The 12,381-nt window shown below is 20.7% G+C and overlaps 1 pseudogene across 1 annotated transcript, besides 5 other annotated features; it reads left to right on the top strand.

Annotated features, from left to right (window-relative positions):
- Positions 1-1,803: 1,803 nt before the first annotated feature.
- Positions 1,804-2,218: a repeat region.
- An 888-nt stretch (positions 2,219-3,106) lies between these two features.
- Positions 3,107-3,551: a repeat region.
- A 193-nt stretch (positions 3,552-3,744) lies between these two features.
- Positions 3,745-6,139: a repeat region.
- Positions 6,118-6,861: a repeat region.
- Positions 6,862-10,482: 3,621 nt separating this feature from the next.
- PGAL8A_00190800 lies at positions 10,483-12,012 on the top strand (annotated as a pseudogene). The gene is made up of 2 exons: positions 10,483-10,644; positions 10,708-12,012. Coding segments are annotated over exons 1-2 (1,467 nt in total).
- A 270-nt stretch (positions 12,013-12,282) lies between these two features.
- Positions 12,283-12,381: part of a repeat region that runs on past the window's edge.

The following is a 12,381-nucleotide window of genomic DNA, read 5'->3' as shown; positions in this document are numbered from 1 at the left end:
TTTATTTGCATTTTTAATAAGTATTTGTGTTTTGTTAATTCGACAGCAATATAAAATGATTGCTGATTATAACTCGTAATAAATAAACTAATAATTATTTAATTAATAGGTAAGAAGACCACAATAATACATGAATTCTCTTAGCAATAATTCCTTGTTTTTGCTATCTGAATGATAATAATTTACTGCATATGCCCCTCTGTTTACAGTTAGTGGCTAGACTCAGGTTGTTTCAGAAATTAAAACTCAGCCTTATAGTCTTTGCACTACTTACAGAGAGATAAGGAAAGAATGAGAGAAGGAATAAAAAAAGTATTCTATTTATAATATATACATAGAATTAAGCAAAAATGAAATGAATGTGTATAAATATATAACAGACGGAAACCTTCATTAAAGAAATTTCCAAAAAACTTTTAAATCATTTTAGGGAACCAAAAAATCAGCCAACAAAGTAGGTGAGGTTGTTGTTTTTTCTTTTGCATCCCCCTTTTTCGAATAGGCTTGCAAGCAAACTTTCATAGCTGATTCCTGAGTTTTCTTCCTTGTCAGCAAGAGCTCAACTCAGTATTTACCTAAAAAACTTAAAACATGGTATGACACTTTTCTGCATCTATGAAATTTGAGAAGAGTGTAGGGCCTCATTTAGTCACTTTAATTTGTTGTTGTTGTTGTTTTAGTTATATATTTACTAGGTTTATGAAGAAAGTAGTCTTTAAGGCATCAGAAATAATCAAATTATAGATTTGCTACTTTTTTTATTAAAAGCTTAAAGTATCATTAAAGCTATTGATTGTATTCAGAATAATATATTAAAATAAAACAGTAAATTCAAAATAAAGTTATTAAAAAATTTTTTAAAATACATAAATTTTAAATAATAATAAAAATTAAAGATGGTTTTTTTTCTTTTAAATTTTGAATTTAATTTTTCATGGTTTTAAAAATTAATTCGACTAATAAAATTTAATCATTGAATAATGAAATCCATTATTAAATAATATAAAAAAAAAGATTTTTTTTTTTAAATGAATATTTAATAATATACAATTAACAAAATTAATTTACAACAAAAAAAAAAAGGAAAATTTCATTTTTCATTTTTTAGTTATCTATTTTACTAAATAGAAAGAGCAAATAACTAATTTTTTATTTTAAATATAGTTTATTATATATCATTTCACTAAAATAAAATTATATCTTTTATTAACCCATATTATATAAAAGTATTTGAATAACTAACTAATAAATCAATGTTTTAATATTTATATTTTCTTTGGTTAATAAAAGATAATATTAAAATTTTTTATTTATTAGTTAAATATAAATAAAATAAAAAGATGGACATGAATGTTTTATATTTTAAAAAATATTTCCAATGAGTAGTTAAAAAAAAATTATTAAATAATTACATTAATAAAAAGAAATTTAGAAAGAATTTTCTGTTATTTTTGATAAATAATCAGAATTTACTAAAAATATTTTTAAGTAAATTTTACGGAATATTATTAACACAACAAAATTATTTCACATATTATCATTGATCTGTCTGAGTTGAATATATATTCTCTTAAATAAGTTAAATTTAATAAATTTATTTTAATTTCATATAAATTAATTTGTGTATTAGGAATAAATAAAATATTGAGTTATATATTTAAAAGATAGTGAGGTCATATATTATGAGCTATTTGTTTCTTGTAATTTAATTATAGAAAACTTACATATAGTTAATTAAAAAATTTTTATACAATTAATAAAATTTGCATAGTTTTGTTTGCATACTCTTATCTTGTTTATTCATTAATAGGTGATTTACTATCTGCGTGTTCGATGACTTTGTTGGAGCACTAAAAAAACATATTAATAAAAAGTATATGAAATTATCTCTATAATTTAATGAATTTGTGTATAATTTTAAGTGCTCTATAACAAGTGAACTGTACTTATGTAGTTCACTTCGTTAAGTATTCTTTATTTTCAAGATACATTTATTTACTTTAATAAAAATCCCTGTTCTCATTAAAAATTTAAATCTTCATTGAACTTTATTTTTATGAAATATATTTTTATTTATAATGTTATGAACAACGTTTAGCAACTCAAACTCGCTGCCTTCAAGTTAACAAACATAATTAATGAATTAAAAATTAAATTACATAAACATTAAAAAAACAAAAATATTGTTTCTATGCATACAAAATTTTTTCTTAAAAAAGAAAAATACACTTTGAAGAAACTCTCTTGTCAACAATTTACTCCTCATCTTTTTTAGACATTTTTTTTAAACATTTATTCTTTTTTTAAAAAAATAAATATATTTTTTTACATATATCCTTTATGAAAAGAAAACAACAAATTAACAAATAATTTTTTTTTTATTTATCTAGCCACTGCATGGATAACTATGTATTTTTCATATAGCTAATTATTTCATTCTCAAAAAAGATTAATAATTCCTTTTATTAACCACTTGATTAATAAAAGGAAATATTAGGCTTTATGCAAGAATAGTTAGTAGCTATATGGAAATATATAAAATAAGAAATAAGCATTCTCTAGTGTTAGAAGAAAAAAGTTATTTTTTTTATTTTTCTTTGAAGGTTTTTTTTCAATTTTTTGGTTGTTAAGAAATATGAGTTAAAATAAATTCAGTAATGTTTTAATTTTTAAGAATTTTAAATAATTCATGATAATTAGAAATAATTAAAATAATTTCTTATAAAAACATTATTAAGAGATTTTTGCATAAAATCATTAGTTAACAATGATTTATATTTTTAACAAAAATAAGGTGATCTTTATTTAATAAATTCCACTAAAAACAAAAAATTAACCATAATGTGAGCTACAAACATAAATTTTACTAGTTTGTAGTATTAACATACTTTTTATACAATTAAATTAGTAGAAAAAATTATATATACTCCTTATTAATTTTTCTTTTAAACATTTAGTCCGTAAATAATATTACAAGCCAATTTTGCATAATATTTAAATGAATAAATAGAATAAAAACATTCCGTTTAGTTAATTCTAAATCGAGGGAACAATGTGAAATCACAAACGCATACACCAAAATAGTTATTAATAAAGTGCATTCATTTAATTAATAAAAAGAATTATTAACCTTTTCTAAGAATAAAAATAACTAGTTATATGGAAATAAGTAGTTAGTCATACAAGCTCCAGATAAATAAAAAAAAAAAGAAAAATTATTTGTTAATTTTTCTTTGTTTTCTTTTTATAAAGGATATTCATAAAAAAATATATTTACTCCTTTTGGAAAAAGATTTAATGGTTGTAAAAAAAATAGCTATTGAAGAGTATAAGAAGTTATTGAATAAAAAGTTTTCTTTTGTAGTGAATTTTTCTTTTGAATTTTTAAGTGAAAATTTTATATACATAATAGTAAGATTTTTATGTTTGTAATGTTTATATAATTTAATTTGTATTTCATTACGTTAGTTAACCAAGAAGTAGCAGACTTGAGTTACTAAACATCATTCATAATATTATAAGTACAAATATATTTCATCAACATCAATATTTGGTTAATAAAAGGCTTCATTAAACTTTTTGGTAATAAAAAGTATTAGCTATATGAAGAATACGTAGTTTGTTGTGCACACGCAAAAAAAAAAATAAAATATTATTTAATTTTTCTTGATTTTCTTCTTTTAATAAATGGAGATACGTAAAAAAAAAATATATTCATTTTTTTTTTAAATGATTTAATGGGTGAGAGAAAATTGGTAAAATAAAAAGCGAGAGTAAGATTTAGTACCAATAAAAATGAGATCTTAAACAGATAAAAGATATTTACATATAAAAGATTTTAATTTACATAGTATTTATACTTTTAATTAGCGAGAGAAAATTTTATGAATATAACAAGAAAATGTTCACGTAATTAATATTCATATAATTAATTTGCATTTTTACTAATTGTTTATGTTTGTTAATTCATCAGCAATATATTTAAATTGATGAACATAACTCATAACAAAGAAATAAATAAATTGCCATTAAATAATAATCAATATTCAGTAAGGATTTAAATTCTTAATAAAAATAAGGATTTTTATTAAAATTATTAAATGCCTGTAGAAATCAAAGAATGCGGAAAGAAGTAGAGCACATAACTAAGGATCACCTGTTCAAAGCATATAAAAGTATATATAAATACACCAAAATCGTAGAGGCAGCTCTAAATGCTCTTGATTAATTTGTTTGTTAAGTACTCTAGCAAAGTCACCGAACACTCAGTTAATAAATCAAACAGGAAGATTATATATATCAGAAAAATACATAAATCATTTAATGTATTGGTTTCATAGTAACAAATTCGCAGGACATTGTGGAGTAAATAAAACACTAAAGAAAATACAAAAACAGTTTTGGTGGCCCAATATTAGTAAAGTTATTGAAGAATGTGTCAAAAATTGTCTGATTTGTCATGTAATGTGTAATAGGAAATTTAAATCTAATAATTACCAAGTTTTTATTAAGGCCGAATGTATTTTATATGGTTTCACTAGATAATATAGGACGTAAGACATGAGAAGGTACAGAATACTTTATACAAATAGTAATAGATCATTATTCACGTTTTATGGTGACTAATATAACTAATAAAACATCTAATGCTATGGACGAAATTAACATTATAAAGTAAACATGGATACCCATATTTGGATGCCCTAGAAGCATTTTAACATATCGCGGTTCAATTTATACTAGTTAAGAATTTCATGACTATATTACAAAAGAATTACAGGGTAAATTGTATTATACCAACGCATATTATCCACAAGGAAACGGTATAAATGAAAGCTCTCATAAAAGCTTAGATTATATCATTAAGACTTTATATGAAGAAACAGATTTACCTTTTGAAGAAATAGCACAGAATGTAATACAAATATATAATAATACACCTCATGGAGCGATAGGAGAAACACCCTATTTTGCTACGTTTGGAATAAATTGTATCTGTCCATGGTTTGCAAAATTATTACCAGAAACAACTTCTGAAATGAGGATTATATACTTAAATGATCGATGGAAAAACGTACATGAAAATATTAATGAAATCAAATAATAACCTATAATTGAGAATAAAAATATTAAATTTGAAGATATTATCTCATGCGAATTATCGGAATACGAAAGGAAATAAATGAAATATTATAGTGGGAATATATAATATAAACCTCATTGATCATTTCCTCATAGAGTAACTAAAATTGAAAGCGGAATTCTAAAAGCGTTACCTATATATTATCGAGGTAAAGAAATACAAATTCCAATGTCAAAAATAAAATTCTTGAGTAACAAAAGCAGGGAGATATATGAAAAGCAACTGGAGAATTATTTACAAGCTACGAATAAAAATAAAAGGAAAATAAATCATACGCATGATTTAAGGTCTAAGGATTAACTAGATATTCATAAACGGAATAGCATCATAACGTATGATATCAGCGATAATCAGGTTAAGCAAAATGAATAAAGAGTACAAAAATGACTTGATATAATAAACAATCCAAAAATAATAAACTTTAAAGTAATAATTATTACTTTCCTATGGTGGTGGAGTATGGTTAATCAAAGGCTTTATTAACCTTTTTGGAAAATAAAAGGACTAGTTATATGAAGAATACGTAGTTAGTCTTGCACACACAAACAAAAAAAAAAAAAAAAAAAAAAAAAAATTTTTTTTTTTTGGGAAACGAAGAATGATTTTGATGAATTTTTTTTTTGAAAGAAAATTATATACATATAACAATAAAATTTTCATATAACTAATATTTATATAATATATTTGTATTGTCAATAATTGTTCATGTTTGTTAATTCAACAGCAATATATATTAATTGCTGAATATAACTCATAACAAAGAAATAAGTAATATACATTTAATTAATAATCAATATTCAATATAGATTTAAATTTTTAATAAAAATAAAGATTTTTATTAAAGTAAATAAATGCCTATTGAAATTAAAGAATGCTGAACGAAGTAGATTACATAATTAACGATCATTCGTTCAAAGTATTTAAAAATATATACAAATACATCAAAACCGTAGAGGCAGCTCTACATGCTCTTTATTAATTTGTATGTTCAGTACTTGATTTATTAACTGGGTGTTCTGAGACTTTGCTAGAGTACTAAACAAACCAATTAATAAAGAGCATGTAGTTATGACTCTACGATTTTCTTATACTTATGTATATTCTTATATGCTTTGAACGAATGATCTTTAATCATAAACTACTTCGTTCAGCATTCTTTTGCTTCAATAAGTATTTATTTACTTTAATAAATAAATCCTTATTTTATTAAAAATTTAAACACTTATTTAACATTAACTATAAATTGATTACAATTATTAATTTATTTATTACGAGTTATATTCAGCAATCATTTTATATTGCTATCGAATTAACAAAACACAAATACTTATTATAAATGCAAATAAATTATATGCATATTAATTACATGAAAATTTTATCTTCATATGTATAAAATTTTCTCTTATAAATTCAAAATATGAATATTATGCAAATTAAACACTTTACAAAAATATCATTATCTTCTTAAAAAAAATCTCTCTCTCTCTGATTTTTTTCTCTCTCAAAAAAAAAAATAAAATTAAATCTTTTTTTTATTTTTTTTTTTTTATCTTTATCTTTTTCGAAAGAAACATTTCTCAAAAAAAAATCCAATAATTTTTTTTTTTTTTTTTTTTTTTTTTTTTTAGTTAGCACAACTAACTATGTATTCTCCACATAGCTAGTCCTTTTATAGCCAAAAAGGTTAATGAAGCTTTTTATTAACCAGTACTCTAGCAAAGTCACCGAATACGGAGATAATAAATCAATAAACAAATGATAAATCAGTACAGCAAAATACAAATAAATAAACATATTAAACGTTTCTAAACATTAAAAAATTGGCTAATTTAGACTTCAACAAATAAGATTATATATTTTTTTATAAAAAGTGTAATACTTTTTATAGAAAAATATATATAAACTATCTTTAGTATTACCTTTTACTGAAAGGCAACTCTTGCTTGTATTTATATAAAAAGTTACGTAATTTCAAAAAAAATAAATCACTAGAAAAAACAGTGTTACTGCTTAGATCTAATATATTTGATATATAAATGAAAAAAAATCGAATTGATTAATTTTTCTTAATTTAATTTTATTAATATAAAAGAAAAAATTCTTTCATTTCTTGTGGAACTTCAAATTAATTAGAGAATGTAGTGATAAATTGATAAACATAAAACGCATCAAATAAACAAATTTAAATTAAATACTAATAAAAAATTGTTTACCTATTAAAAGAGTTAAAAAAAAATATTCATTTCTTATTTATTAATTTTTTTATTTATATAAAACAAATACATTTAAATTAAAAATCATTTCTATGAAAAAAAAATTAGGTTTAATTTTTCGTTGTTTTTAAAAAATTCGAGTTAAAGTTTTCAAATTTTTAAACATAAATTTTTATAAATTCAGTATATAATGATTTTTAATTATGTTTTATTTTTTTCATGATTAAATTATTATTTATTTATTCCGTAAAATTTTTATTTTTTTTCTTTTTCTTTTTATTAATATTAATTTCATCTTCTGTACATGAATATAAAATCATTTTCATTATAATTAATTTTATTTAAAGTTAAGAAATTTATATACCCATTTTTTTTAATGATATTTTTATAATTGTGTATACAATAATAAAATAATATTAAGCATATTTAATTAAGTTTACATAGTAATACTTTTAATATTAATATTATACTACATCATAAATACGTAACACAAATAAAGATCTGCATGTGCATAACTTTGATTTAAATGTTTCTTCATTGTGCAACAAATTATTATCTCATTTTTAGAATATATATCATTTCTTTTATCTCGATTATAACTTAAATAATATTATTATCATTTTTTTTTTTTTTTTTTCATATAATTATGCACTTATAAAATTTATGCATGTTTTGAACACAATTTAAATTTTTGGTTCTTTTTTTTTAATTATATCATTAATTTATTATATCATAATTAAAATAAAATTACTATCTATCACATTGAGATAAAGATAAAATTATCTTCAATTTTGTTGCCTTTCAAAGTAATTCATTATTATAATTTAACTTTATAACAAAAAAAAATTGTAGTATTCTAATTTTTATTGTTTTATATTATTTAATTTTTTTTTTTTTTTATTATTATTTCTATTTTCGTATATATCTTCATATAATTGTAGCAGATAGATATTGTATGTATGTGCATAATATATATTTAAATTTTATTTTTTGAATTACTAAAAATTAACTAAACATTATTGTCTTCTGTGTATAATTATTAATAAAATTCTATGATATATATTTTAAATCATATATCATATATCACATTCAAACAATAGGAATAAATATTATAACAATATGTCGTCTTCATTTTTACATTATTTACATTATTATGAGTAATGTTATATAGTTGTAATAATCAATAATGATCAATTAACATATTTTATATTATGCACTATTTTTGTATTTTTCTAATTTGAAATTTTTTTTTATTATTTTCTTTTTATATTAAGCTTTATTTGGAATAATTACTTTAATACATAATGAACTATTACATTATTGATCCAATGTTTTTAAAACACAATCATTTAAACTATTAGAACATTTTTTTTTTTAATTAAAATAAAAAACTGTTAAATTCTGAAATGTAGGTATAAATAATGCTATTTAGATAAATACAAAAAAAGAAAATAGAAAATATTATTTATAACTTCCTAATTTTATGTTTAATCTACTATTACATTCATTTTACTCTAAAATAATACAAGTTATAGATTTAACTTTTTTTAATAATTTAAATGAAACCAATAGGTTAAAATTATATCTTAACAATTAAAAAAAAAACCTTATTGTGTATATAAAGCTTAAAAATAAAGAGGAGATCCTATATATCTTGTAAAATTTCAAATATATATATAAGGAAAAAATTAATATTTAAAAATATAAAATTTATTATCACTGTATCTTTTTTTTCGTTATTAAAATCCAAAAAAAAAAAAATAAAATAAGAGAACAATGAAACCAAGAAAACTATGAATACATTTTACGTAAATAGTATTGTAGAGAAAACTTATAAAAAGAAAAATCTCAAATAATATAACACAACATAAATAACTATATTTTTTCAAAACATAAATAAATAAGAAGTAAATACAGTAAAAAAAACACGTCATATGATTAACATAAATTATTAAAAGATCAGTTAGAAGAAAGTAAAAATGTTTATTTTACAATATAATATCATATCATCTATATTACTTTTATATTCAATATTTTTTTAAGACGTTTTATATTAGTCAATTAGTAAAATTAATATAAATATATATTTATTTAAATATATTCTTGTAAAATTGTTGTATAAATTTATATATTTTGTAAATTTAAAATTAAGTTTTGCAATTATATTGCAAAAGAAATGCTTTTACTACTAATTTTGAAAAAAAAAAATTGCATTTTTTTTATTTCACGAAAAAAAAAAAATAAAAAAATAAAAATGAAATTAAAAAAAAAAAAAAAAAAAAAAAGATAAATTAAATATTTTTCATTTAACAAATAAATGATAGAAAATATTAATATTAAAAAAAAATATATTTCTTGTATAACGATATATACATTCATTATTCAATTATCTTCTATATAAATTTTTTTTGATCAGAACTCCTATCTCTCTAATATTTGAATTAAAAATTATCATTCTCTACTATATATATAAAGGTAAATTAATTAAATTAAATGAAATAAATTAATTAAATTTATAAAAAAATGAGATAAATAAAAAATTTTTTTTTTTTTTTTTTTTATTGTGAATAACTGTATTGATATATAAAGTATTTCAAAAATGAAAAAAAATCAGAAAAAATAAAATAAAATAAAATAAAGAAAATAAATGATAAAGCAAAAAATACATAGAAATAGAATATTTAAATCATAAGGTATAAGTACTTTTATGAAATAAAATAAAGAATTTTAGTTTTTCTAACGCAAATATGAAGTTTCTACTTTAATATATTATATTCCAAAAAAAAAAAAGGTTACGGTACATTTTGCTTAATGTATAACATTAAAGGTTTATATGAATGATGAATTTTATTTTAACTTTACTATAACATAATTTTGCCTTCCATATTTTATGCTTCTCTCCTGTATTCTTAATTTCACAATCCTAATTATCAATTATTTTTAGAAATTTCTAATTTGTTATTTTATCTAAAGATAGCCGTCATATATTATATATAAAAATATTTTTAAGATATTTTTTTTGCATTTTAAAAGAATTAAAATATAACACGGAACTTCATAGCGTACTAAGTACAATTATTTTTTGGAAATAAAAATAGAAAAATTGTAAGTTCCCTGCATGCAAACATGTCAAGATTTGTTCAATCTACTACACCACTAATAAGTTCCTCTTTATCTATTATATCTTCAAAAAATCATGATTCAAAAAAACTACTAAAGTTTTCCTTTAAGAAGTTACATATATTACTTTACATTAGTACAGCCCTACTTATATCTCTCTTTATTAAAGTAAGATGAAATACTTATTTAAAAATGAAAAATACTTACTTTTTATTTTTAATTTTCTTATAGAATAATGCAATTGTAGACTTTCATAAAAGTTCAAGAGGAGAAAGATGTTTAAGCGCCAAAAGCTCGACTAAAGAAATAGAGGATCTTGAAGAGATAAAAGAGATTAAAGATCACATAAGAGAACTTGAAAATATTGAATTCTTTGATACTTTAGATGGCTTGAAATCTTCTAATAAGTCACAACTAGAGAGGCAACATCTAGATAATTCTCAAGAATTAAAAAAATTAGGTTCTAAAAATGAGTTATATTTAGAAGACATTCAAAAGTTACCAACATTTTTAGAACATATATATCCCAGTAATTCAAGTTGTCTGAAATCAGAACATGAAAATAAAAAAGAATTATAATTAGAATTAGAATTAGATGATGTTGATGAAGAGATGTTCCTTTCAATGGAGAATTTGAATAATCGCAGAAGAGAAGAAAATATGAGAAAAGCTATGTTGAAAAAGAAATCAGAAGAAAACAAATGGTATAATAGTGAAAAAGAAAAATTAAAAAAAAAAGAAGAAGAGAGAAAAAGATGTAATAAAAGTAAAAAAAAAATGTTTAAAAATAAATGGAAAAAAATTAAAAAGGAAAATGAAAAATCATTAAAAAGAGAAATAAAATATTTGAAGAAAAAAACTAAATTGAATAGAAATTACGAAAAACTTGTGGAGAAGTTAAAGTTAAAAAAAGAAAATATAGAGTTGAAGGAACAAAATTTTGAAAAATATAAGGAGATAAAGAAAAATGAGTTAAAAACAAAATGGGAAAAGAAAAGAGAAGAAGAAATTCTTAAATTAGATAAGGAAGAAAGAAAGAGGGATGAAGAAATAGCAAAGGAAGATGAGAGGATTAAAGCAGGAAGATCGGAGAGTTATAATAAAAGTCAAGGAATTCGTGAATGCGATGAGAGAATGAGGCGATCGAGAGAAAGATATTACCAAAGAGAAAGGAAGAAAAAATTGATAGATATCGAGAAAAGTGTTAGGTTTCTGGAGAGAATGGAAGAAGATGAATTAGACAAAAAGTTATTGAAAAAAGAAAAAAAATTAACGGAGAAAAAAAATGACTTTAATAGAAAGTTAAAAAAACATATTGATTATTGTAATGTGGCAAAAGAGTATATGGAAAAAAAAATTAAAATAAATGCAGATAAGAAAAAATTAAACAAAGATAGAGTGAATAGAAAGATTAATGAAGAAATTGAAGAAAATAGGCTTAAACATAATAAAAAGGAAAACAAGAAAAACAAAAATCCGGATTTGATAACTTGGAAAAAAAATGGAAAAAAAAAAAAAAAACAGAGAATGATCTAATTGAGAAAGAGTTTAAAGCAAAGAAAAAAATTCAGGAAGTAGAAAAAAAGAAAAAAAGAAAACATGAAGATAAAAATCTAACAAATATGGTGGAAAATAAAGAAAAGGAGAGAAAAGAAAATCGAGAGGGAAGAAAAAATGAAAAATTAGATGTAAAAGAAGATACAAGAAATGAAGAAGAAATAGAAGAAATAAGTAGCAGACAAAGTAGGTGGAATGATGAAGAAACAGAAAAATTTGAAGAAATATTTGAGAGTTAATATATAACTTTATGTTATATACAATTGTTTTTTTAATTGGGTATTCGGTGACTTTTCTAGCGTACTGAACAGACAGATTAATAATGAGCATGTATAATTGCCTCTACGG

The sequence above is a fragment of the Plasmodium gallinaceum genome (genome assembly GCF_900005855.1).
Source record: "Plasmodium gallinaceum strain 8A genome assembly, contig: PGAL8A_v1_73, whole genome shotgun sequence".
In the NCBI taxonomy this organism is placed as follows: Eukaryota; Apicomplexa; class Aconoidasida; order Haemosporida; family Plasmodiidae; genus Plasmodium; species Plasmodium gallinaceum.
The sequence above is the reverse complement of the archived record's forward strand: the minus strand, read 5'-3'. Positions and strand labels throughout refer to the sequence as shown.